The following is a 27,777-nucleotide window of genomic DNA, read 5'->3' as shown; positions in this document are numbered from 1 at the left end:
CATAGACTTCGTATTGTAAAAGGTTTTAAACTAATACATTATTGGAGACTGACATAAGAAAAGTGCAATAAAAATGACCCAGAGGCAAAATATTGTTTCCTTTTATTTCTGTCATGGCTTGCAGACGGAGTGGAGGGTTTCAACATCTCAGCGGTCGTCTTGTTCGATCATATGCAGAGATGTGTAACTGGTTTTCTTTTTCTCCCGCTCACCACTGGTGTGCAGGCTGCAGCTGTGTCGTTTCAACATGGCAGATACACAACTTTCTGACACTGAGCGCCAAAAGTTCTCAGCTTTTCGTTCCCACCAAAGTCTCCAGAAGGTGTCCTGCTTTAATATCTGACTCTTCACCACTGACCGGGCTTCCAGTTTCTCTTGTCCCTCCTGTAGGGTGCAAACGACGGTCTCCACTTTCACAGCCACATTCTTTTTTAAGTGACCTGATTATCAGCCATAACAGCTTGCAACTGCTATTGTATACAACAGCAGTTAAACCAAGGTGTTAGCAGAGCAGGCGGCTGTACTCCGAGAGGGCCGAGGACTTCTTCACCCCATCCCAGATACGAGCTGCATAGTGAAACCTGTAAAAACACAACACATTTATACAGACCCCAAATTGTATTCACCTGATGAAACGGATGTGTTCCGATGTTTTGTTAACTGATGTGTATAGTAGAGGAGCAGTTTATGCAGTATGCGTCTTTGCCACAAGCTCGCCCACAAACCTACTTTATCATAAATGTTGTATTTGCAACTAAAAAGAGCACTATCCTTAAAGATGAGATCATGAAAATGCCCTTTCAACCCTTTTAGATCATATCGTGCACCTATTTAAAAATATATGCTAATTTTGTATACAGAAAATCAATTTCTTGTATTTTTCATTGAGGAATGTGGTGTTTACCAGTTCTTCTCAGTGAGGATGGTGTGTGACAGCTGACAGCGGGGCATAGCCAATATTTGGCTGCGGAGTTTTGAAACCACGGTTGAGAAGGCAGGATGTCCTCTGTACCCCGGGAGCAGAGAGAAGAGCGGGTATGTTCCCGTCCCTAAACACGGTACAAAGATGAACTCACATTTTACACAATATACAGGACAACAAGTGAGTTCTGCCTTATGTGAAGAGACATTCTCTCTAACCTGCTTTAGTCAGATTATCCTCCCCATCATTCTCCTGCATAGGAAGGAGGAACATGTTGACTTCAGTTGCCAGATAGTCCTGCTCCAGACCAGGAAATATGTTGCAGTCTAGCATGGACAATGTACCTAAAAGCAAACCATGTATTATGGGATGAGTGCAGGTGAGGCATCATGGAGCATCTATTTTGTTCATCAAAGCTCTAAAACAAATTCTAATCACAGTGGTATTGTTGGTTGAACAATAACATAGCACTAAACAAGGTTAGCTCTTAAAAACAGCCACAGAATGAACAGACTATATGTTTATGTATGAAGATGATATTCTTGCAGTTTTTAACCTTTGTACTTGAGATGGGAGTGGGCCATTAATTTGTCCACAACCATATACATGTTTTTTAGATTCCTTGGGCAGAAATCATCACGTCTGGCTTTATTCTGGAGGAACACTGGAGGAGGGAGACATTTTAAAAAGCTCATTAAACCTGGTTGATGTGTGTGAGATTGTGTGTTTCTGTATTAAAAAGTCACCTATGTGAGGATAGTACTCGGCTCCATCGTCAGAGCCTGAAGAGCCAGCGCTGTCGTGGCTTGCAGACGGAGTGGAGGGTTTCAACATCTCAGCGGTTTGAAGAAACCTACCCACAAACATAACTTTCAACTTCCTGATTTATTCCAACATCTGCATTCATGAGACAATGGCTGCATTTGATGGGTGATTAGCAATGTTTCAATACATGTATGGGCATATGAATATAGTTTAGATACATTTAAAAAACTATCCTTTAATTCCTTAACTTCTTAAGATATACAAGTTGTTACATTTGGTTTAAATTAATTTCTGTACTTTCAAGGCTAGTGTCGTCTACCTTCTACAGTAGCTACCACTAAGCTGATTACAGCTAGTGCTTTCAACTACAGAGTTAAACTTTTAAAAATCAAACGAGGAAAAGGGATACACAGGGAAAGTGTCCTACAGTGAGGCTACAGTTATTCAAATTAAGGATTAGAACTTCGTGTGGGCATCTTGAACAGATAATATTGTATTGGACAAGATGAATATGTGTCGGTTAGACTGGTACATTTTCAACAGGTCTGGTTTTGCCTGCATTTGTTGTCAACAAGACCAACTGAGAGATAAATATTATTGAGCTCATGAGAAAGCAGAAGACAAATATCCTCTCAAGATACAAGATGAAATGCTCAACATTCCTGAGGTAGGATGGGGATTTGAGAGCTACCCTCTTTTTTTTGTCCCGTGAATCTTGGCAGTATAACCAAGAGCCATTACAGATTAGCAAGTACCAACCTGTAGAGGTTTAAGTCAGTGAACCAGTCTTGAACCACAATGACAACATGGCACACTGTGAACAGGAAGGCAGCGATCTGAAGAGACTGTTGACAGATTATACACAGAGTGCTAATGTGGTCACATGCGTCATTAAACGATGAATCAGAGGACTAAAGGGTGTGTATTGGTCCCTAGAGGTGAAGCACCAGTGCTCACATAAACAACTGGTGTTTTCACCTGCTGCCATCTGCAGGCCAGCCACTGACCTGCATCTCAACGTATGTGTGAGGGAGGTTGTACTCTGGAGGCAACTTCCGATCGTTGTTGATGAGGTGGTCGAGAATAGATGGGCTGAGCATCGGCTGAAGAAACAAATAAAGGCATTCACACACACAGCTCATCAGCCCTCAACCAAACACAGCGTTTCAAGCTAACCGTAACTACTTTCTATTCCAAGGTGACATTTCAATTTACACAGTTCATGACTTGCTTACACTCAACACACCGACAGCAAATTAATAAATACTACAGGAAAAGGAAGAGAAACTGCATCTACAATACTACATTCATACCTGTGTATCCAAGAAGATGACTCTCTCCTGTGTGATGAAGAAATCAATGCCTGTACTCTGGTTTCCTCCTCTTTCCTTGATTTCTTGAGTCTGGGCTCTGAATACGTAGCCCCTGAGCAAACAAACATGCATTCCATCATTTAAAATGTCTGCACTGGTTAAGCTTAAAGAAAAGATTTACAACTGCAATTTAAAAAAAAAGCATAGAAAGGATGTAAAGGTCTGAATCAGCAATTTAGCTCATACTATTTTCTCGAAACAAACAGTATTTGATCATAAGATTGTCTGGTGTGTGGACATTATCACACTGAACCGATAAAAATATATAATATAGGATTAGCAGAAATACTCCACTAGACTCTGCAGAAGTAGATTTGTTTACTATGTGTGTTCAGAAAGAGTACCTTCACTTTTTAAGTGTAGCTTTAAAATGCACTCGATGGTGAAACTTGTACAGCAACATACTATCACATTTTCAACGGGTGACCATGTTCCGACACTGACCTCATACACTAAACTGGCATCTGACAAAGAATACTGCATTGTTTAAAATTCCTCTTAAATACTAGATGATATTTTCTTTCATTAGGGGAAAGCCTCATCCTTGTGTCAGCATCCTTTAACTGTGGACTCCTTCATGGTTCAACTTCCCTTTTAGCCACTATTCTGTTTTCTATCAATAAATGGAACAAATGCATATAACCAAGCAGTTTACAAGCTTGAACTTATTGTTGGTGTTACAATCAACCTCACCTTTGATCTTCCTCAGGAGTGTTGGCAGACAACAGTGACATGATTGTAGATTTCCCACTTCCCTGCAGGCCAATGACTCCCACCACCAACATATCGGTCTGGTCCCTCAGATACTGCAACACATGTTGAACACAGAACTTCCTTTGAGTACATACAGTGCATTATATTGAAAATATGAACACATCCTTCAATACAATAATTCCACAATAAACTAAATTCACCTCCATGGCACTGTCACACCAATTCATCTGGTCATCCACGAGCTTAATGCTGTGCTTCATCTTCTCAGGAGGGAGGAGTTTAGACTGGCCTACCATGGCTGGAAGTCACATGAAAATAAAGATTTACTTCTCTTTTCTACGCGGGTGTAATTTGGCCTTATTGAGTGCATCCAAGTAGTCAAAACATCACAGTTTCTGACATTTACAGTCAGGAAAAAAAGAAGATATTTTTGTGAAATCTACAAGAGCTCACGGTCCACAGCGCTGCTCGATGCAGAAGCACCCATTCCTCTGTTTTGGATCTGGTATACAGGCTGGGTGGGTCGCTGCCCCTCCCTCTCCATCTTGGAGGGCCCAGGACCAGAGGGTGGAGCTGCCGCATCTGGAGGGGTACCCAGCTTCCCTCCATCATCCCTGGCTTTCATTAGCATGATGGGCTTCTCCAGGACTGGAGCTCCACTGACAGGTGCATTCTGTGAGGACTTGGCCTGGTAAAGGATCCAACAACAGCACAGGTCGATAGATTGCATGAGTAAAGTATAAATACCGTACATGTGCTAAAGTGTATTTGTACTTTGTGGTTAATATGGCAACCCTTCAAACAGTACTACTACCTAGACAAATCCAAATGTTCTGATGTCATTATGATTGTATGTGTTTGATGAGTTTAGTATCTTGGATTACTTAACATACCCTTTCCCCGGGGGGCTTTGCAAGAATGATGGGGGTCTTCTGAATGAGTGGTCCTGGTGGATCCTCGCTCCCATCCTGCACAGACAAATTGAAGTGAGTCACTGTTCTTGTGCAGGAACCAAACCAGCAGTCACAACAACGCAGAATTCATTATTCCAGTATGTGTTTGTAGTCTAGCTTAACGTTACCCTGCGTTCCCTCGGTTGATATTCTCGATCCCGACTGGGACCGGACAGATTTTGCCCCGGAGGTCCTGCATCTCTGTCTCCCCGGCGTCGCCTCCTCCGGCGTCCCTGCCCGTACATCCCGGGCTGACTGTGACCGGACTCCGACATGTCGCTGCTCACTCGAGTCACTACAACAACACAACCGATGACAACAGTAAGCTAGCTAACGATAGCAACCCAAGTCCAAGCAGAGGCGAGCTAAAGATACTCAAAGATCTTCGAAACAAGAATCTACTCTAAGCTAGCAATCCTGTAACCATTACTGTCGATGACGTTTAGATGTATTTAATGGTGACATCGTTAACGTGTATAATAAAGTAGAGTTAGCTAAAGCTTTCTGCGGATGCACTGCGCTAGTTTCAAAACACAGCGTTAAACGTTACGGTACTGAAATAAACTCCACCCGCCTGCAATGGTAACCAATCAAACAAACCTCGTCCGTCTGGTAAATTAAGTCGTCGTGAAACAATGATATTAGTAGTTCCGCCAGTTTTTGGATCCGTGGGCTCTCTTTACTGTATATTTTACTGACATCCAATTGTTTATCCTTCTTCAGCTACTTGTTTGTGTGCTTGAATTAAAGAAAGTAACATACATTAACAATAATAATCAAATTATGTTACGTTGGGTTTCATAACTCGTAAACTTCAAATATTACTATACAAATATTGAGCATATGCATTGCTCCAATTAAAACAAAACATGTTGGTTCAATTAAATTCAAAAGCGTCTTAAATATTGTCAGGTTGAACTCGCCAGAATGTTTTCATTTAATTGGATCATAGTAATAGTGATGTACGGTATGGAAAGCGAGTTTCCCCCGAAGTTTGTAGAAATATTCAACATTCTGTTGCATTCTGGGAAGTGTAGGCGTTCCTCTTCCTGCTTTAACCGGATATGGAGGAGTTCGGCGAGTGGGCGCCATCAACATCATGACGGTGTCTCCTCGTCAAACATGGAATTTGAAGGGTTTTCTTTATTTTGTAATGTGCTTAATCATTACATGGAAGTGAACGTTGACACCGGTGGTTTGCATGTTTAAGAAACGCACAGTAACAGTTTCCTGACTTGGACCAATCGTTTGGATTCATCAAATTATTTCACCTTTTCTCTGTGCTGCTGGCGGCAGTTTCTGGTCCTGTACTTGTGGACAGAGGTAAGTGATGTTGTGTAAAGTGTAACATATAGGTCTCCTGTTCAAACACAGCCGTCCGCTTACAGTAAAACATATCTAACGTTAGCTATACACGTAGGAGCGGTTGTAAAGAGAAAACAATGTGTAAACGGGTTGTGCTGGTAATCGAGGCAGCGTTTATTGTGAAGTCATGTAAAAACTCAAGAGATGAAACCAATGATTATTGTCATCATGCATCGTTATTGTTTGTTTGATTTATTGACGGTTAAGTCTTTAAATACTAAGTACATTGTGAACCTGTCAATTTCCCACACCCTGAGGTCACCTCTTCAAATTGCTTTTTTGTTTATAACTCAATGTTATTAAAGTGCTACAACAATGGCAAAAACAATGACATATGATAACAACAGCCATGCTAACCTTCTGTATACTTGGACACAGGGAGGGTTTGAGCTAAATGCTAACATGCAGTGCTAACATTCTCACACTTACAATGCTGCTGTTGTTAAGCAGGTATACGCAACCTTAGTGTGGTAGTATGCTAACATTTGCTAATTCTGTACAAACAAAGTACAGCTGAGGCCGATGGGAATGTGATAATTTTGCAGTTATTTCGTCACAAACCAAGCTAGTGACCCGAGGATGGTGTTAGATGAAAATTCAGAGGATAACTAAGTTTGTGGGGTTTATCCTCTGGGGACAATGAATTTCTGTTTGATAATTGACTCACGCTAGCAATTATGACATGATTTGATTTGTTTCAGCTCTAAACCAAACATATAATTACTATGATTAATGATAATAATCGTGATCGTAATAATGACAATGACTAAATAAATAGCTGTCTGCCTTCATCATTGCTCTGGGATGCAAGTATAAAACCTGTCGTATGGATTTTTAAAGTGATTCTGTCCATTCTGCTTAAAATTACAGACCACCCGGAAGTTTAACCCGGACCAGCTCCTTATGTCTGAAGACTTGAGCAGCGATGACGAATGGTGCGTATCCACAAAAAGGCAGTTGGATGATGCACACGCGGAGACGAAATGTTGGGAATGTGGCAAAAAATTCCGCAAAATAAAAAGCTTGATGTTGCACTACAAAAGCCACAATATCAAAGCCACCTGCCACATCTGCAAGGTTACTTTCCGACGCCAGACGTCCCTCTCCATGCACCTGGATAATGTACACTTGCCACCGCTCTGCAAACAGTGCAATCAGTATTTCAGTAACTCGTGGGAGTTGAACAAGCATGCAGAGACGCAGTGCATTGGCTCGCCATTTCCAATAGCTCCCGCTCTGATTTTTGTGCCCGTAAATCAGAGTGAGAACAGTGACAACCTTCCCATTGACGGGACTGCACTGCAAAACACTTTAAAGTCAGTGCCTCGTGACTCAGAGTCCGAGTTGAGGCTTCGACAAAGAATTGAGATGAAGCCCGAGAGAGCTGAGACATCTGAAAACAGTGTCGAGTGTGTAGTGGTTGAAGGCGATAAAGATATTGACATGGAAAGTGAATGTAAGAAGGCAGATGACTCATCGAGCACCGAATCTGATGACGAAGATAAGACGCGCTCTAAATCTGCAGACTTGTGTCCAGATGATCCAGAATCAGACGGTGGCTCGAGTTCATCCGATTCTTCCAGTGACACCTCTCATAGTTCGCACTCTAAAACCCCGCCTGTAGACCTTCCTGCTGTTAATAGTTTAATGTGTGCTGCGTGTGGTCGAGGGCCATTTCGCTCGATGAAGCTACATTTGCTGCACTGTAGTGGTATAAAGGTGAAATATCAGTGTTCAGTGTGCAAGAAGCTCTTTCTGACTGAGGCGGCTGTTAAGGAACACTACATGCCTTTGTATTCCTGTGAAGTCTGTAGCCAAGTTTTCCCTCATGAGAACTCGTACCGTCACCACCAGTGTCCCAAGGGAACCAAATCACCTCTGGTCCTCTTTTGTTCGGAGTCAATGCCGCATGCGTGTAACATATGCAAATCCTTTTTCACCTCTGCGAAAACTTTGTTAAACCACGTCACCAGAGTTCACACGTCGGTGGTCAGCACCAAGGTGTGCATCCTTACCAATCCATCGGCGCTGACTGATAGAAACGTTTCACCGGGTCTCCTTGGCACAGCAGCCAACAGTAGTCCAATTGTGGTCAACCAGGTCATGAATGGAAAGCGCCATGTCGGCCAAACATATGCAGGGTCTCAGTCCACTGTATGCATGTGGTCCCGTGCTGCACCTGTTATATCGGGGAAAGACGCTGCCCGAGGTCCACAGAACCAGTCTTTAAGCCGTCCGCCTACACCTTTATGTGTCCTTCCTGGTGCCACTGACACAGCTCCAGCCTCCGACCCCGTCACCCCACCGACGCCCACGATTATGGCCTTGTTTGAGAACGACAGCCAGGACGTGGCTTTGGTGAAACGCATGAACACAGGCTGGCGTTCCAAGACGCCGTACCCCTGCAGGCAGTGCGGTGCCATCCTACGGCAGCCCTCCTTCATCATCAGCCACCGCTACCTCCACAGAGGCCACCGCTCACACAAGTGCCAGTGCGGCCGGGCTTTCAAGCACCGGCTGCACCTGCTGCGACATTGCGTTCAGCATGCGGAGACCGTGAGTTACATCTGTGTCAGCTGCGGGGAGACTTTCACCGGAGCCAAACTCTTTGCTGAGCACATGAAGGGCAAGCTTCGGAAGAAATCCTTTTCTGGACGTACATGGAAACGTAAAGTTAAGAGGAAGTGCAGAATGCCTTTTACGTGCGACTGTGGACAACTTTTTTTAAGGCCTTCGGCTTATATATGGCACCAACTGAAATACAGGACCAAAACTAAACGCGTGAAGAAGCCCTCGGAATGACTGTGCAGACACATCCCTAGTTTCTACTCCACTTTTAGGTACTTTTCTTTAGCTATGTGCACCACAGTTTAAAACAAAGGGTTAAATCAACATTACGATTGTCGCTACAGTATTTTGTTTAATTTTGAACGACAACATTTAAAGCAAAATCACATTCAGACATTCAAATACATTCATCGTTAATGGGTTTTAATTATGAGCATGTCCTGGATGCTTGCTAACATGTCTTCACCTCGTGCAAATGATACATGATACAGATAAACAACGGTTGAACAAGTTACTCATATATTCATTTGGCAACACAGATTAACCCACATGGAACTGTTTCCAGTATTGGATTAGATTAAAACATCAAAACTCCAGTTTATCCTCCAGAGAAAGAGTTAATCCAGTTTAGACATTATTTATTTTTCTCACAAAGTGCATTCTTAAGAGTGAGGTTTGTATCTGAGTTTCTGAGTCCTTTTGTTTTTTTAGATTTGTTTTTGCTACAGCTGATTCAAATGTTATGCTCCTGTGAGACATTATAGAGGTCTTAGTATTAAGGTTGAAAATAGCATGTCTTCTTTTTGCAGTTATATAATCTCCATGATTTCAATGTTAACTTCCTCAATCTTATGTTTTTTCTTTTTTTTTAATTCATGTCCACTAGATAGAGCTGTTGGGTTGCTTTTAAAGACAACTCACACCCAAGTTGTATTGTTCTCAGAGCAGGTGTAAACTGTAAGATGCTATTTCTGCATCAGATGATTACAACCATAAGCGTCAACATCAATCTATGCGTTTCTGTTGTTATCTCCTATAAGCCCAAGGATTTACAGTTTGAAATAAAGCTTTCTGCCCACCATACTTGGATTGAAGTTGAGTTTCTTCTCTTGTTTGAGCATCAACACACATCATTGCATTCACAATTCTATGGATGGGTTAGAGGGCAGCAGAACAATGAGGAATTGTCAGAGATTGCATTATATTCAATAAGCCTGTTATGAACTTAGTAACCATTAAACTGTCTGCTAACGAAAAAGAGGATGAGAGTTTTTTTTTAATCAGACTGTTTAGTTTAACGCTGTAAATAACTGCAAGAAATAGCAAATAAAATTAACATCGAAGAATATGTATCTTATTCCACAGGAATGAGGCAGTGATAGAGTCCATCAATGAAACCTTACAAATAGGGTTAGGGTTCAATCTATACTCTGGAGCCTTTGACAACATGGATTACAAGGCTCTCCAGAGTCCTTGTTTGAGATTTCTCAAAATGTCCCGTGTGATTCTCACACAAGGAGTGGAAGTCTTATTTTATCCGTATAATATTAAGAGTCATTGTGCAGGTCACGGGGCCAGAAGATGAGATCTGTAGTAGGTGTGCCAGTCCTTCAAGTGGTTCCGCATGCTAGCAGTCGAGAGCAGCTCCGGGTAGGATTTACAGTCTCACTCTCATGGATACTGTAGATGAAAACACTGAAGACAATTATATGTCTCGGTAACAAATGTTTGTAGCCATGTCACCTGCAAAACAAAATCCACAACAAAAAAAAACTGTTATTCACGATTCAGCTTGGATACCACATCCTGCACTGTGTCGATAGCAGATCTGTGCAGCGTCGCTAGTGATGCTTTGTACCTGATCTCTGGGTTGCGCTGCCGTAGGAACTGGGACAGTAGCTCAGAGGTTTGTTGGAAGCAGCGACTCAGCTCGTCCAGCTTCTGCTCCATGGAGAGGATACGCTGCTCCAGCTCCCGATAGGAGTTATTCCAATTGGCACTGAGGTCACACATGATCATCTGCATCTGTTGACATCATCCACACAATGCAAATGCAAACGTTTTTGTATTTACAAGGTGAAAACAGTGGGCTCAAAACTGCAGCCAGTCTAATGTTAAGCAAGTCCAATATCACTTTATTTGGGGCAGACACATTTTATGTCTATCTTGCAGATTTATAAGGAAGCGTTGAAGCGTCTCTGTCTAACTGCCTGACTCGAAACCAACCCAGTGTTGCCAACTTAGAAACTGTGTCACTACATTTAGCAGGGCATTTTGCAACCTACTTTAAAAAAAAGAAGTCAACAGCAACAAATCTGGTTTCTTTTTTAGTCCTCTGCGCTCTCATTGGCTGTGGCTCAGCTGCATTCAGTCAGTAAGAGTGTGCAGCATTCGGTTTACTGCACGACAGTCAGACTGTAACTAACTGATTGGTTTGACATCTTACCAGAGGGCCACACTTGCAGTCTGGAAAAACTAGGTATGTTTAGACTATAAATCAATTAGGAAAATGCATTTTAAAGTGCACAAATTACACATTAGTGCCTCTCACTGGGTAACGTCTTTATATCTTGGGTTTTTACCACATGGAAAACTTTTCCGGGCCTGTGAATTCCTCACACAAATGACTCAGATTTTTATCAAGCATTTAATGTGTCTGGACACCTAGCAATAATCAGCAGATTGTAAAATACTGCTTAATAGTCGATGTAAGTAGTGATTGTTTTTAGTCTAGTCTTTCCAGTGAAACATTCCGGTGACAGCTGTCATTTACCTTAGGGAGGTCCACCATCTCACTGACGTAATCTCTCAGCTTTTTTTGTTTGAGGCGTAAATGCCGAAATCTGTGCAAAAAAAAAAAAAAAAAAAGCTTTGATAGATCTCATTCATGTATTTCAAACATTTGTATGATTCCAAATGTTACACTGAGTCACAGAAAAGGGTTCTGTTCAAAGAAATGTAATGTTCGAGTGCAAGACCTTTTACCAGTTTTTGTGTTTTTGAAAAGAACAGTAAGACACCACTGTGTAGTATTCAGGGTTTCAAGTCGCATTCTCGAAAAATTTTCATTGAAATAATAAGTCACTATCAATCGTAGAAAGAGGTAACACAAAGGTGATGGAGCCTCTGGCCCACTGATGAAAGTATTGCAATATCTATGTATTTGTATGTATGTACTATGTATTACAAAATGGGTTTCTGTGGCAACCATCCTGGAAAGAATTGAGGTATTACAGTTTGTATACAAACCAAAAATGTAACTATATACACAATTCTCAATGCTGAAAAACCGCATGTTAGTATCTAATTTCAAATGCAGCACAAGGCTCCAAAACTCAAGGCACAATTTCTTTGTTTTCCCTCAAATAAAAATTCCAAAACAACCAGGACTGAAATCCTAAGCATTGCCTCTTTAAATGCTGCAATGAGTTCTGAAGCGCACATCTGCAAATGGAGCGTCCTATTTTTGTCATTCTGGCACAATACAGAAACTGAGAGGAAGATGCTGAGTATTCCACTACTCAACATGCAGAAGTCACGCTGTGTGTTTGTAGCTATAAAACATTGCTGGAAGGTTTTTGACATATAAAGGTGGAAAAGGGCTAAATGTAGTATCTGGCGTACCTGGGATGGATGAAACCACCAAAAAATGACATATGGAAGCCAATATTGCAGCCAGTCTCTGGGGACATTAGAGCGGTGGTCTCATGATGTTCTTAATCCTATCGGGTGGAGGTGCCTCCTGCTCGAACTTTCCACAGGGTATTTATTTATAGTGGCTCTCCCTGGTTTAAAGCAGGAAGTGCAACCCCTCCACCCAGTCTAACACACACTCACACACATTATCGTCTGGACTTCCTGTCTTGTGCAATCCACTTGTTCTTAGAAGCTTGGGCTCATTTACAAAGAGACACAACTGAAATGGAAAACTACGTGCAAAAAGAAGATGGCTCCAGTGTGCTTTAATTAGTTGTTTGCCAGTATGTCTAAGATCTTTGTCTTGAATTCGGTGTAACAAAAGGGTGGACCCTTGTTCACACATGCCTCGCCCACAGAAAATAGGCCAACAAATCTAATTGGTAATATGAATTAGCCATTAAAAATGGTGACTCTGTGGTTAAGCATGTTGACAATAAGTTAATGAATCTGTAAATTACACATGGAAGGCACGCAACCCACCACCAACGCACAGCCCTTGCCCAGACACAAACACACACACACACACACACACACACACACACACACACACACACACACACACACACACACACACACACACACACACACACACACGCACACACACTGACATCCTGCCTGACTCCACCATTTTGTGATACAGTAACTCACACTCTTATGGCTTCCAGAAGGCATCTCTGGTGTCTTCGGTGCTCACCGCGGTTGCCCTTTGTCAGCTGTGTGCGGTGCAGAAGCCAGCATTCCCTCAGCACATTAGCAGCAGCGTGCCGGATCTGGCGAAGAGACAGACACATTAAAATCAACCGGTCAAACCGCGGAGGTTGCAGGAGCAGTTGCGACCATGATAAGACCATCAATATAAAGTCAATCAAACATGCAAGCTTGACAGGTAACACAGCGATTATCATGTTTCTTAGACAGAATCTGGTTCATGTTAATCATTTTTGCATAGGAAATAAAAGTGTGAGTCATCTAAGGCAGCCGATTAAATCCAGATATTCCATTCTGCTGAACTATTTATCTATATGATGCTGATTTCAGATAAAAGTAGAACTATCAGGTCTTACATAGATGCTCATATACAAGAATTTGAACAGGCCACACAGACTATAAGTGAGGGATACAAGTTCTCCGGTATCACCGTTGCACCTTTCTCTTTGATTCTATTCATGTCTGTTTGGCTTCCTGCACAAATCACTGTAAGTGCCCTGTGATGATGTCACTCTGGCCCTGTTGTGAGGGTTATTAATAGAGGCTGTCAGTGTCTGCATCCAGATGTCTTCCCTTGTTCCCGTCGGTGTAAATCTGGACTGCACCAGATAGCTCAGAAGGATGCACAGGAACACACACACGGACTAGAGCAATCACAAGCAAGGCATAAAGATGCAGCAAGTGACAGGATGCAGCCACCGGGAGAAAGGAAATGGTTGTATCCTCCACAACAGTGCACCTACCGCACTCAGACACTGCTTTATACTGCTAGCGAGAGGCTGTAACACAAACTGACACTAATATACTAGGAACTCTATCCATCATTACATGTTTATGTAGAGTCCTGAGACACTTTTCTGGCTTCATGTTTCTTTACAAGTGTTTATTTATCAGACACCTCCTTCTTCCCATCACTAAGCAAACACTTGAATCCTGTCCAAGCCTACAAACAAAGTCCTCTGAAAGCCACTTCCACACACGCTCACACACACGTACTCAACCAGTTTCCTGCCCATCGCTGAACCGTCCTGAACTGACACAGGTTTCTTTCCTGACAGAGATCAGATGATTTCCTCTGTTCGACACCTTGAAAATGCTATATAGAGGTTGGCTTCTCCCTCCTCCTTTCCCACACTATTCTGTCCTCTGGTGTCTCTTATTGAAAAACCAAAACACTAAAAAGTAGTGACGCTTCCATCCTGACCGCTCCATCCGCTTTGTCGTTCTTCTTATTTGTCTTGCTACGGGGCAGTAACCTCGGGGAGTTAACTGTTTACTAAATGGTTGTATAGGAAAGTTTATTCAATTATTTGATAAATATTATCGCAAAAATAACAGCCACTGTTTTCAGGTTGTACAGCTCCTGTAAGGAACCTTCAATAATAAAAAAAAACACTTTATTTTGCACCTGTTACATTGGACATTTGGACACATTTGTCGTTGTCAAAGTTGGTACAATGTTCCTAGTGATGTCATCAGGGTTTATATTGTCACATTTTGCTACACCTACGTTTTCTAGGTTAAGAGTCATCTGTCCTTTATTAAGCTGTTATAGTTATGTGTTCATATTTGTATGTAAAGACTCTATTATATATATTGTTGAATTCTACTTTATGGTATGGTGGTTTTACATGTTTTTGGCCCTTTCAATACAGATAATATATTTTACATAACTGTCAAGCATTTTCCAAAGCATACCAAAGTGTTTAACTTTCTTTTATTGAGTTATGTTATTGTCGTCTGGCACTGCAGAACAGACTTTTCTAATCATTCTACACTACCACAGCTGCATTACCACACAATGTTCCAGTGACTTTGACAACAATAAACACAGACTGTGCTGTTCATTGAGATAGATGACCTAACTAAAACAAGTTCCAACTTTCTGCAAGCTGGTTCTCATATAAAAATGAATGAGAAGGTACATTCCAAAATCTACAACATTTCAGTTGGCTTTGAAACAGAGTTTGCAGTAACGTAAAGTATGCCTGATTAGAAGTAAATGGGCTGAAACATGCGAAAAAATACTGGTATCGTCTTTGAAGTAATACTTGTCAGATGAAGCCTGTCAGTGAATAAGACACAGCAAAATCCCTAGTGAAAATGGCCATGCGTGTACATCCAAAAGTTACACTCCTGATCAAGAAACTGCTGCAGAGAATGAATCCTAAATCGGTGAGTTGCCATCTACTTCGTATAGATGTATTGCAGTGTTTTCATAATGTCAACTTTAACATTATAATCCTTTTGCTAAGTAACTTCACTTTTTGCTCTTACCCTTTTAGAGATCTGGATGTCCAGCATGAAGAAGTGCACATGTTTCTCTCCTTTGTTCAACGCCAGCATCTTGGTAACGACTGCCACCAGCATGGCAGTGCAGGCTACACCCTAGAACCCAACACACACACACACACACACACACACACACACACATGGACGTCAGCATGGTTTCTCAATGATCATGTGAGCATTTGAGTTTGATCCTGTATACTGCAGTGACATCAACACGGTAGAACTCAAGAAAAACGTCCACAGTTTTGTGTGTTTTGCTCCACCATTCCCCTTCTGGGAAAGCACTTCTTCAGAAATCCGAATGTTGATCTTCATACCTCATATGGTTTTGTCCAATAAATCAAAGTTATATTTACACAGAGAGTTCAATGGTTAAACACAGGCCTGTGTGGCACTGCTATAGTGCTGGTTTCCTCTGAGAATAGCTGTGTGCTATTGCTGGACAGGGAACTACAGAATGACGGTTAGGATTCAAAAAGGCCGCAGAGAAAATCACATCTACATATAGTCAAACAAACAAACACTTGAAAGGAAACACAGACAAATCACCACGCTGATTTCATGTCCACCACTGATAATCATTCAACATCTTTACCTGTTTTCCTCTTTTCAGCTTGCATTAGAAAGAGAGAGAGAGAGAGAGAGAGAGAGAGAGAGAGAGAGAAGGAGAGTAAAATCAAGCATGAGCATAAGAAGACAGTTTTAAAAGATATATATCTATCTTTGCCTCCAATATCCACAGAATATCTGTAATTACACCGTCTGTGAAACCTAGGAGGTAAAAACTCTTTCCTTGGATCCATCCACACTCAGTGATGGGATGCAAACAGTGTTGTCAACCCTTGAAACGCAGCTGCAAATTGAGTTATTGCTGAAGTCAAGCAGAAGTGCTGACCATAGAGGTGTTCAGCCATATTACAGGTGTGAGATCCCAGTGACTGGCTCCTATAACTGCCCTGATGAGAGTAGGAAATTTATTTTTTTCCAAATCACAGACACAGGTTGGCACACCCTCCTGTTGTAGTGGTGCCAAAGTCAATAAACCACCTAAAAATGGATATGGTGGAAAGTTTCCCCTTATAAGGATGGAAGCTTATAAAAACAAGGGAGATGGAGAATGAGAGAGAGGTAAAAGATTGTTTTCCACTCTGTCACAGAAGTGTCTGAAGCGGACTCGTGCCCACATCCAGAACCACGGTGGGGACTCTTATCTGCTTATACCACAATTTAACGCAGCAGAGGCGAGGCAGCGAACCATAATCTATTCCCTATTCAAACACACAGCCACTCCTCACTCTCAGTGACTAATTGTTTATTTTACTTTACAGTAACTCTTTGTGTTTTATCTCAAGTATCATTCCCCCATTCCTTCAACCCTCCTGCTCTATCTCGGACCCTCCCTTCCACCTTTTTTTTTTTATTCTTCTCCTTGCCAATCCTTTGCATGCCCATTAAAAAACATTATCTTGCTGTAATTTAAAACAAAATGCACTTTTTTGCTTTTATTTGCTCCTACTATTTGGTCCTAATGTGATGCTTTCTATTCTTTCTCTCTGGGATATTTTAATTTGTTTCTTTTATTGTCATATATGACAAAAGAGAGGAGTCAGTGAGTGCAGCACAAACAATGACATCATGCTTCATGCAGATGTTTTGTGTGGACTGCATGCTGACAGCTTCCCCCCTCAGTCTTTTCGTGTGAGTGCCTGGTACCAACAAGGTCCTGCAGAAGCACCAGCCATTCATTTACAGCTGTGATCTAAATCACACACACAACGGAAAGGAGGCATGCAGGTCTGTCAGCACCGCTAGGGTGTGCAGCAGGGCATTCAATTCATAAGTATTCAAGATAACTATATAGGCTGGGATAGAACACAAAAGGCACAGGAGAGAAGTGAACTAGCTGAACTGACTCAATATGAACTGGGAGAACTGAATAGGAAAATGGGGGAAGAGTAGAAACAGAAGGGAATGAAACAAACCAGAGAGGATGATATGGAACAGAATAGAGCAGAACAATATGGAACGGAACAGAAGGCACTAAAACAGAACATGTTATATTGGGGAGGAATGGAACAGAACGGAATGGAATGGAACAAATTTAAATTAAATGGAGAAAATCAGAACAAATAGAACTTAATAGAGAGACTCAAATGGAACGGAGCAGAAAAGAGCAGAAACTGAATAAAAGTAAAAGTAAGGGAGAAACGGACCTCTGTAGAAACAACACAACGGGACAAAATTAAGTGAAAATAAAAAGGACAGCAAGAGAACATCTTGTTTTGTGCCTTGCCAAGCTGATAATCCATGCAAAGAAGAAAAAGGGGGGTGGGGGGGTTAAGAACACATACAGAAGTGAAACAAAGATAAGACATTGTGTTTATTGAACTGAGTATTAAATGTCTTTTCTGTAGAAACTACCACTTCTGGCCAAGTCTATTTTTCTGATAAGAGGCCAACAACAGCCAAAGCAAGCACTTGAAACGACTCAACAGGTGTCGATATCCCTCAATATGCACAGTTTGTTGTAGCGCTTGCAGTATTTTTTTGAAACCTTTATATTTCATAATGAATCTCAAATGAGCAGGACATCTTCATTTCCCCAAACAATACATGACAAAATAATAAAAGTCTCAACAAGCAACCTAACCTAGTTACCATGACTCCAGTGAAGAGACACACCGCTTTGCCGCAGCTGGTGTTGGGCGCCACATCACCATAGCCCACAGTGAGGAAGGTGATGGCTATGAGCCACATAGCCGTGTCTATGTGGCCTGTCGTTGCTTGGGTCTGCCTGCATGACGGAGGAGAAAGCAGGAGTGAGACTGTGTCGTAATAAAACCTGTTGTGTATTCTTATGGACTGGAGTTAAAGGCAAGGTCCCAGCCACATTTGAAACATATATCTAGCCATAGTTAACTTTTACATAAGCTCAACCATGGCTAATCTAAACATGCATAACTATTTTCTACATAACCATGTTTTACTTAAACGTAACCATTTTTAATCTGATGCCAGTTACATTTTTCCTAATAATTTCCATGGAAGTTTCCTTAAAAATGTAATTCAGTATGTTTTATAGAGAAAATAGAGACACAGTTGTGAGACAGCTATTTAGGTTTAGTTAGTAGTGTTGACTTTAGAAACAATTGTTGATTTACAGATGTATTACTGTGAAAGGACTGCTCTATTTAAACCAAATTATTGAAATAGTCATCCATTACTAATTCTATTAATCTTATATGGAAACCTTATTCTCCATATATAGGAATGGGTAACACGTATATTGCATTAACAATACTGTATAAGTCTTGGTATCTTGAAGAAACAGTTTATGGACAAAATAACCAGATGGAAATAGTAAGTTAAATTCCTGAAAAATCCAAAGACCTCATTATTGAATCAAACATCCTGTAAAAATCTAGTTTTGCCATGAAACAGTCCTGCTCGTTGCAGGACAACATTTTCCACAATGGCCTAATATTACTAAAAATATCAAAGTGATAACTACAACAAAAAGTATGACAAAACTCCTGAAGGCAGAGAAATTAATATTTCCATTGTCTATATTGTGATATCCCCCCACGTCAATATGCTGAATGCTTGCCTATTGCTCTCCTACTGTGCACTTGCTTAAAGACTCATTAGGTAACACTAGTAATGAATTAGAATGACGTAATTGGAAGTGTACAAATTGATTAATTCCTGTTCCCAATTATCAATTTCTTCTTAATTTGTATAAATGACATCGTCTTTTCCAGGAACCTCATGATTACAGTTGCATATAACTTCCTGTCTTATATACAGCAATAAATTAAACATTTCCTGAACATGACGTGTCTTCTGAGTTTGATAAAGGTGTGGTCGGTATAATAAAAGGTTAAGTTAATCAAACTGTGTTATCAGTGAGGATGCAGGAAGTCAGGAAGTGACTACCAGTGTAAACTGGTAAAACATTACAAAGCACAAGTCCAACGTACACTTTGCAGAAACCACACAAAGAAGTCATACGGAGTGTGAATGTTCATCTATTCATCACCATGACTGGTGAAACAGTTCAGTGTTGAAAGGTTTGGTGGTCTTATCAGCTATCAATCATAAAATCTTTTATTACTTTTGACAATTCAAATCATACAAGACTGAGATATGTGAAACTGAGGACCAAACCTCCCATTAGGGTTCAAATGAACACTGTTCAAACAGTCAAACAGGGTAAACTTGACGTTTAGTTGGCTCGCGCTAAGAAGCAATTTGTTACGAGTAACGACATCGAATTTGATGACTATCAAACTAGTCAAGTTGACCATCAAGCTTTGAGCAGCAATGTTAACCTGCCAAACATGTATTTTAATGTACAAAGATTAGAGGTGGGGTGAGACTTCCAGACAGCGCTGTAGTATGTGTGTGTGTGTGTGTGTGTGTGTGTGTGTGTGTGTGTGTGTGTGTGTAGGTGTGTGTGTGTGTGTGTGTGTGCGCGCGCGTTTTCTTTTTACTTAATTGCTGCAAATCACATCAGTTTGTGAATTAAAGCATATTTCAGGACAGATTGTTCATCGAAGGCTTTCCCATTGAAAGAAAATCATATTTTTGATGTACCGCATAATATAACCAGTGCTTTTGTGTCTCATTTTTGCAAACCTAAGTAATCACTATAATGTTTAGTATGCACAACAAACATACGTCATGCCAGTTTGTTGCTGGTAGTCTGACTCGTAACTTGACACATACACATCTCTCTTCCCTACCTCTCACACAAAGTAAGCATCCAGGAGGCGGTAAGCCAGAAGAAGAGGATGAAGACCAGCAGCGTGCGCGCCGGGTATTTGTTCATCAGTATCTTGAGTACAAAGCGGAAGGTGAAGTTTATGTTGTTGAGCGAGCCGATACTCCTGTAGGAGGCACTCAGCAGCACTTTGCTGTGCAGCAGGATGGCTCTGTGCACCAAGTACAAGCGAAGGAACATCAGCACAGATAACAGCAGCTCGATGTCCATCAGGGCCTCGCGTTGGTGGTTGGAAATACAGAGCGGAGCTGAGGAAGAGGAGTTGGCATGGAGGCCCACCTCCCAGTATGTGCCAACAGGATGGATGACACAGACCAGCAGCTCCAGAGTGATCACGAGAACCCTGTGGCTGCTCATGGCAATACGCCAGTCCACCTGTTTGTGGTCAATGACAAACAGCTGAAAGATGGAGGAGGACAGTATAGAGACAGAGAGTGAGAGAAGAAAATGATAAGTGCTGATGGAAACCAGTGCAAATACAATCACATCTTTATGTTAATGTGTGGAAATCATCTAATCCTCTCCTTAAAACTTGAGTACAAAACACTTGATATTCTGTCACTGGCTCCAGTTTCACCTCTTATTTTCCTACGACACTAGTTGATGACATCATCAAAGCTCGGTGCTGCCTGTTGTTACAAAAGATCCAATGCAATGTTTTCACTGAAAACTAATCTCATTATGTGGCATGCTGGGATATGCATATACTTTGTGTGTTTTATGTGTTTTTGCATCTCAAGCTTAAAACAAAGATAAGATAAACAAAATGCAAATATACAGTTCTCTACCGTACATCACGTTTGTAAAGGTGTGTGATAAGGGAGACGTCTTTCAAGCCTCCAAATAGGAAACTACCGATATCCAACAGAAATCTGAGAGGAAAACTTGTATGCTGATTTGTATGAGTTGTTCACATGTAAGGAAGTGGGAATGTGTTCATCCCCTCAAGATATATCTTTACCGGGCCTCATTTTATTCTAGAGAGGAGAGTGAAGATCCACTTTCTCCTCCCCTTGCTCCACTAGTCTGAAGCATCCTGATGTTTTTGGCTTGACTTAGTTTGTCCCCTCTGACACCCAAGATTTTGAAGCGACATTAGGAATCGCTGAACCCTGCCTGTGTGTTAGTCTCCACCCTTGGCCTGTCCTTCCTTATCTCCTCTGCGCACTTGCACGGAGGCCGCTTGTATCAGACACAAATGACTTGCAACCACACTGAAGACACTGTATGTGAGGGTATGAACCCAGCAACCTGACTAAAACCTTTCTGCACTCGTTCGTACGGCACTTTATTGGATATGCATGCTGTGAGTGTGCACAAGGGAAAATGAAAGGTTGTTTACTGTTTAGTTTCAACCGAATCCCTTCATGTATACTGAATTCAAACACAACGGCAGCGAGCCATGTGGATTGGAAAAATAGCGCGGCTACAAAGTTGTTCATGCCTGAGGTTTTCATCCAGGTTTTTTTTTATGCACATAACACAGATAATCAGTGTTGAGGCTACCATCGGTGGACCGAGAACTCCTTCTAAAACGCACAGGTATCTTGAACAAAGTGGCGTTCTAGCCAGGCTAATTAGGAACAAACATTTACTGGTATAAAAAGTGGTGCACAAACTATGGCAAGCCCTTAAGAAACAACAATGCACCTTCGCATGCAAACGGCAAGGCTTTCAATCGGGCACACGCAACATCACAATGAGGGTGTCCAAACTGTTGGAAACAAAGGGGGAAAGGGAAACTCACCCTGATGTCCTTATGATGGAAAAGTATGATGAGGATCAGGAGACACCCAGTGGACAGGCTGATGGAACAGTTGATGAATAAGGCAATGTTTGAGCCCTGGAACGGAAAGGGAGATAAGGCAAGAAGATTTGATTTCTTTCCATTTATGTTCTCCATTATCAAGGTTTTATGAAAAATCTCGGTGTCTAATGCTCGCTGTCACGATGACAGGGGTGGAAAGAGCAACAGAGTATCCAAATCAAGAAGAGTCACTTATTATATCTTACAAGGAGAGGTTTGATTTAACATTTAAAGAAAATTACTGAAATATATGATTAAAACAGACAGAGAATTTATGACATATGGCCTCTGCAGGTCAATGAGTATCCTTTAAAGGTACATTATGTACTTACATATTACATAGTTAATTAGTTAGCCAAAAATTTGGTCCATTAAAGTACAAAAAAGCAACCAAGGATGTAAGACATATTCCTGTAAATTGGATTTGATCCCTCACCAGCTTCTCACCCAAGAACAATTGAGCTGCCAACTGCACCAAGCATTAAGCACACGTCACTTGACTATAGTGGGCAAGTGATTTTTCATCAACTGATTTTAATGTGTACCTTTATTTCAGACCGACTATCAAAATTACATTGTAGTGCTGAATTAATTACTTGAATAGTCAACGAGTCGAGCAACAGAAAATCAATCACCAACTGCTGCTTTTCACTGTGAATTAAACACGCTTGGGTTTTGGTCTGTTGGCCATGCCTTTGTGATATTTCATGTCTTCATTGAATTTAAAAAATAATTGACCAATCCTTAATGATCAATAATAACGAAAATAATAATTAGAGACGACCCTTAGGGAGGATCAAACATCACGTATTCATTACATGCATGTGGTATACAAATGAAAACGACTTTTCAATAAATCAGTTTAAGTTGAGTGTGCTTTTCACAATGATTCTCCAATCAGTAATGCTGTTAAAGGTGTGCTGGCCATCTCTTCTTTGTAATAGAGGTTTTGTCAGAGATTTCCTTTCCATAAAACAACATTTAGAATATACTGCTGATTGTGTTATAACAGCACAACTGATGGCTACTCTGTGATCCTTTCCTTTCCAAATGGAGCATCATTAGAAATGTACAAACCTTAGCCAAATGAAAGGTACAATTACTGGTCCTGTAATGTACTGCAAAAGAGGTACATAAAAATCCACTCAATTACAGAAGCGCTTGTAATTAAATACTTTTCATTCCAGGGAACTGACAGCCGGAGACACAGATGAATTAAGAACGACAAGCATATGGCTTCTGCTATACCACCTTTGTCTTAACAGGTAAAAGAGCACCTTTACCCTTCATTCATGCATCTCTGTGCAACTGATACGTCAATGGAAGTTTTTAACGGAAAGTGCAGTTTAATGTGGTTTACGGATAAAAAGATAATTACAAACTTTCAAACTTGAGGAAACTTGAGCTTGTAGTTGGTATGGTGTGACGTCCGTTGGCAAGGTAAGCCGTTTTCCACAGTTTCTCCTGTAGCATCCACATCACGTCTGTATTTCGTCCAGGGCTAATTAGAAGACCCCACAAAAGCTCAACATTTCACCACATTCCATAACAGAGAGTTCAACAACATGTTTCTTGCTGAGTTTGTAAAAAAAATGTTGTAACGTTTTGATAATAGAAGCAGTCATTTCCAGGCCGATGAACCTAATCTGGGTTAATCTTAACAAAGATTGTTTCTCATAGTCTTGGACGGACACCGAGCCATCATGATAAAACACTGAATTCAGTGCAAAAAAAGGTGGTCTAGTTTGTATATACTGCAACAAAGAAATACTTGCCAAAGAAATACTACATACATCTGACTTACGTTTTCTAATTTGGTTTGTTAGTCGTTGTGGTTTTGTTAAGAATCATGTAGATTCTTGTGCTGTAGGTCAATCATGGAACTACACGCATCCTGAAACTTGAGGATACAAATAATATCCAAGAATATTAAACTGGCATAGTGGGACAGTCATGGGAAAGGAGGCATCACAGCGGGTAAAACAAGTTTCGTTAATACCAACCAAAAACTGCACACGGTGATCTCAATGTGAAGCTATACCTGGTGACTACATAATCACTGCTGGGTGACACCATATGGACATTTTTGTTATTATTACAGTAAGAGTGACCCAGTCAAACACTGCATCAGCAAATGACAGCGAAATGTCGGTGAAATCAGGGAAGGGATGTTTAGCAAGGTGCAGGTGCAAAACCCTGCAGATCACTCGCCCCCTAAGACCACATGGGCGTAGGACACCACTTCACTGCACCCTGTAAAGCAGGTTTTCCATCCTTGTCCATAGGACTCTCAGTAACTCACAGTAAGGAAAGCACAGGTGTACATAATGCAATGAATGATGGCTGAATTCCATTCAGGTGCTTTGATTTGAGGATCCTGGTATCCTGCATGCTGGCTCAATGTCACTCTCATTGGAGCAATTCAATAGCACAGTCATCGTTAATGTTATTAGTAACACCTGTGCTTTTACTACCGTGACAAGTCAAAATATCTGCTGCGATAAAGGCCTATTCCTCTTTGTGGATGATCAGCGTAACAACACAGAGAACACACACGTGTCTAGCCCACTGGGACACTTTTGGTCATCACAGCTCAGTTCTAGCTATATGGCAACAGCTTTTGGGCGAGTATTGGCTGGTTTTATTAGGACCATAGCTGGCCTATATGTAGCCAGTGCCAGTTTACTGGTCAGAAGCGACGTGTCGCATACGCGGAAGCATACGTTATTGTGATCCAAAGTTTAATTTGCATCATAATATTTTTTAGGTTATTGTTTTTAACTTAAAAAAGATAGTGAAAATGAGTGAAAATATTTTGGGGGTTTGTTTGCTGCATTATTTGTAGGTAATTGCATGGCTTTAGTCCAATTTTTAACAATTGATTGGCTGGTAAAAGGAATGAGTAAGGAAAATGTTGTCCATTATACATCGGTACTATAAATTCGCCCTTGGCCCTGGCCAGATGTTGCTTTCCAACAGCAAAACAATCAACTTTTAAAATGTTAACAGGAGAAAGCCGGCGTGAAGTAGCTTAACGGAGGATTAAACAGCTGAAAAAGGGAAGTGATGTGCAGAGTCAGAAAATGATGCAAACTACTGATTGATATGAAAAACATGTTGAGCTGCCAGTCAACATGAACAAGTAAAACTTGACAATATGTTTGTATATTTTAAAATAATTTACCCGCTAAGAGATCATATCTAAGTAACGATGATAGCATGTATGTTTGTTGTGATTGTGTAAGCTGTAATATTGTATCAGTGCTAAGAGAGGTGGTCAAAAAATGTGTTCTATATGAGAAAATCATTGCATGAAAATAAATCTTAGCAATTTAAGATGTCAAATATTTCTGATTAAATCTGAAATGAATGAGGTCCAACTTGGTTTTGCCAAAACATATTTAACTTTTTGGACCGCAAAACCTGCAGTTATATAATCACACATGGCTGAGAACCAGAGTTAATAGAGCCCACTTATCCAAGCCTTTTTTTTTAAATACTGGACATCATGCACCATTTTTCAGCCTCACTATATGGATATTGAATGGGTTGTAAAGTCATTCCAGGAAAGTCATCAAAGAGTTGCAGAAAAGAGGATACAGGGTTGCAACCAAGTCAAAGTGCACACTCCTAGTTCTAGCACATGCCCAACTCAAGACACTTTCTAGACTGACCATGCAAACACTCTAATTACACACTAAATGGTGTGGAAAGATAGCCTGAAGTACTGTGAGCAATCTCGCTGTAGGGGAAGAGGTGAAATGTGGAAAAACATTCCATAAATAGCCCTGTTTTTCATGCATAATCATGAAAAGGTAAGCTTAAAATATAACTTTGTAGAATGACATTAGCTTAGGTCTAAGTAGGCAGATCCAAAATACCCTGCAGTATACTTAGAAATGGCTTTGTGTGTGCTACCGGCCACTCTGTATTGTGTAGATTAGACAAACCCTATGTGACCAAAAGTCATGTCAGTCCACAGGGGAGGAACATGTCACAGCTCACACTACATGACTTGTACATCACATGAAGTTTAAAGACAAATGCTGAAAATGGTTATATAAGCTATGGCTAAATCAGCAATGCGGCCTCTCCAAAATAATATGCTTTAACTGCGGCGAAGAACACTTTTCCAGTGCATCAGCTTTTCCATGGTACAGAAGCTGATGCCTGTTGTTAGGAGTCGACAGACAACACCTGTTCTTGCTTCGTATTAGAATTGTAGTGTCATTACACCGTTATTTTCACGGCCATGCTTCTTCTGCGGGCCCAACTCTCCATGATTCCATAGGTTTCTCAAAAGATTGTAGCTGATGTGAGTTAGAAATGCGGGGGCTCTCTGACACTGTAATCAATCACTGACTTCACAGCATGGAGGTGGTCTGATGTTTTTTGCTGCGTGCATGAGAACTTTTTTCCACATGTGGAACTCGCGTGCGCTGTAGGAAGTTAGGGGGAGTTAATAATTTGTTGATTGTGTGGCCTGGCATTGTTATCCACTGAGATCTGCATGTCAATGTCATGAGGCTGTGCTACTAAATAGAGTGTCTGGAAATGGGTTAACTAATCAGTATAGGTCAGGGGGGTTCAAAGCCCAGGTGCAGGTTGTGCTGCATGAGGCTTGGGCTGTGAGCTAATCAAGAATGTTGTTATGACAACAAATAGAGCCAGTTGTGTAACGGTGTTTTTCTGCACAAGATATGATACATTTAGTTACTGAAATACGTCATGAATAAAAGATAACATGGTTTGTATTCATTTGTTTGTATCAGTTTTATCATAGTCGAAGTGAAAAACTAGCTTGAGCAGTTCTAACACGGAGTTGAAGAAGAGTTGAGGTGCAACCACACAGCAGCAGGCAGGTTGTTAACAACTTTAGTGCCACTGCATGATGCTGACAAAAACAAGACATTAATACATTTCTTCATTATGTTATAATTGTATGATGCGTTCAATAGCCAACATTGAGGTGTCTCGACCAGCTGCCAAGACAAAGTAAATGTAGGCGATGTTATTTATTGTTCTAACTTTGAAGATGCAGGTGGATGCTTTAAGTTAAACTCTTCTCTGTAGAGTGTAAAAGTGCGATATATAGCAGAAGTTTAGATTTGATTTGTGAGACTGTTGCAGTGGAAACCGAGATGGTTAACATGCTCTAAGGATATAGCTTTAAGATCGAGTGCCAACAAAACCAAAGTGCCACATTTCAAACAGTTCTAATCCAATTATTTGACTTGAATATGCAGTCAATTCTTACATGTTTAAAAGACATTAGTGTATTTCTTAAACCTACCGGTTTATAAACGTAGAGACATATCTCGGAGTGGATTATCATGAGCAGTATCCCGAGCAGAGCAGTCCCCAAAGACAACGCGCAAAGGCGCTTTCTGTCCTCCAATAAAAACTTTCTGTCTCGCAGTCTGTGGAGTTCGTCTCCCTCCATGTGAGCTGTCCGCTTCCCGGGGAGTGACAGCGGCACGGACACTTCTGCCGAGTCCCCGCCGTTTCGGTTGATCAAGCCATCGCAATTCACACAATTCACTTTGGAGTCGCCGTGCACGCTGCGGTTTGTCATCTCCATCTCCAGAGCGCACACGAGACGGCCGCCTGTCCCTCTCTCCCCGTCGTCGCAGTCCGTTGCTCCGTCCTGTGCCTGTCCGGTCTCCGCTTTGCTTTCCTCCCGAGTTGGGGAGGGCATAGTCCGATGGGCGCACTGTGTACCGGGCACTTCTCTCGTTTGTCGCTCATCGAAGTAGCGTGATTAACCAAAACACTTGGCTTCTAACACACCCTCACCTCAACACCAACCGGCGCGGCGTGGTTACGCG

The 27,777-nt window shown here is 41.2% G+C and overlaps 3 protein-coding genes across 4 annotated transcripts; 1 reads left to right on the top strand and 2 right to left on the bottom strand.

The window, feature by feature from the left end:
* Positions 1–100: 100 nt before the first annotated feature.
* smg9 (SMG9 nonsense mediated mRNA decay factor) lies at positions 101–5,317 on the bottom strand. Of its 2 annotated transcripts, XM_079164621.1 has the most exons (13): positions 4,856–5,317; positions 4,668–4,742; positions 4,228–4,462; positions 3,975–4,072; positions 3,754–3,866; positions 3,001–3,112; positions 2,695–2,790; positions 2,447–2,532; positions 1,669–1,775; positions 1,479–1,586; positions 1,141–1,266; positions 905–1,049; positions 101–581 (listed from the first exon to the last, which is right to left on the bottom strand). In XM_079164621.1, the coding sequence occupies exons 1-13, from the start codon at positions 5,000–5,002 to the stop codon at positions 503–505; spliced, it is 1,527 nt and encodes a 508-aa protein (XP_079020747.1). In that variant the 5' UTR covers positions 5,003–5,317; the 3' UTR covers positions 101–502. The 2 variants fall into 2 exon arrangements, with proteins under 2 accessions (XP_079020747.1, XP_079020748.1); XM_079164622.1 differs by lacking the exon at positions 1,479–1,586.
* A 505-nt stretch (positions 5,318–5,822) lies between these two features.
* On the top strand, positions 5,823–9,253 carry LOC306699848 (uncharacterized protein). The gene is made up of 2 exons (XM_079164617.1): positions 5,823–6,050; positions 6,963–9,253. The coding sequence occupies exon 2, from the start codon at positions 6,996–6,998 to the stop codon at positions 8,892–8,894; it is 1,899 nt and encodes a 632-aa protein (XP_079020743.1). The 5' UTR covers positions 5,823–6,050; positions 6,963–6,995; the 3' UTR covers positions 8,895–9,253.
* A 138-nt stretch (positions 9,254–9,391) lies between these two features.
* On the bottom strand, positions 9,392–27,647 carry kcnn4 (potassium intermediate/small conductance calcium-activated channel, subfamily N, member 4; the record flags this gene model as incomplete). The annotated part of the gene is made up of 9 exons (XM_079164623.1): positions 9,392–10,403; positions 10,519–10,685; positions 11,434–11,503; positions 13,008–13,129; positions 15,345–15,455; positions 18,018–18,153; positions 20,105–20,541; positions 21,890–21,985; positions 27,243–27,647. The coding sequence occupies 9 exons, from the start codon at positions 27,645–27,647 to the stop codon at positions 10,400–10,402; spliced, it is 1,548 nt and encodes a 515-aa protein (XP_079020749.1). The 3' UTR covers positions 9,392–10,399.
* Between the last annotated feature and the right edge of the window lie 130 nt (positions 27,648–27,777).

Source organism: Pholis gunnellus (genome assembly GCF_910591455.1).
Source record: "Pholis gunnellus genome assembly, chromosome: 8".
NCBI lineage: Eukaryota > Metazoa > Chordata > Actinopteri > Perciformes > Pholidae > Pholis > Pholis gunnellus.
Note: the sequence above shows the minus strand (reverse complement) of the source record. Positions and strands in the feature narration are given on the sequence as shown.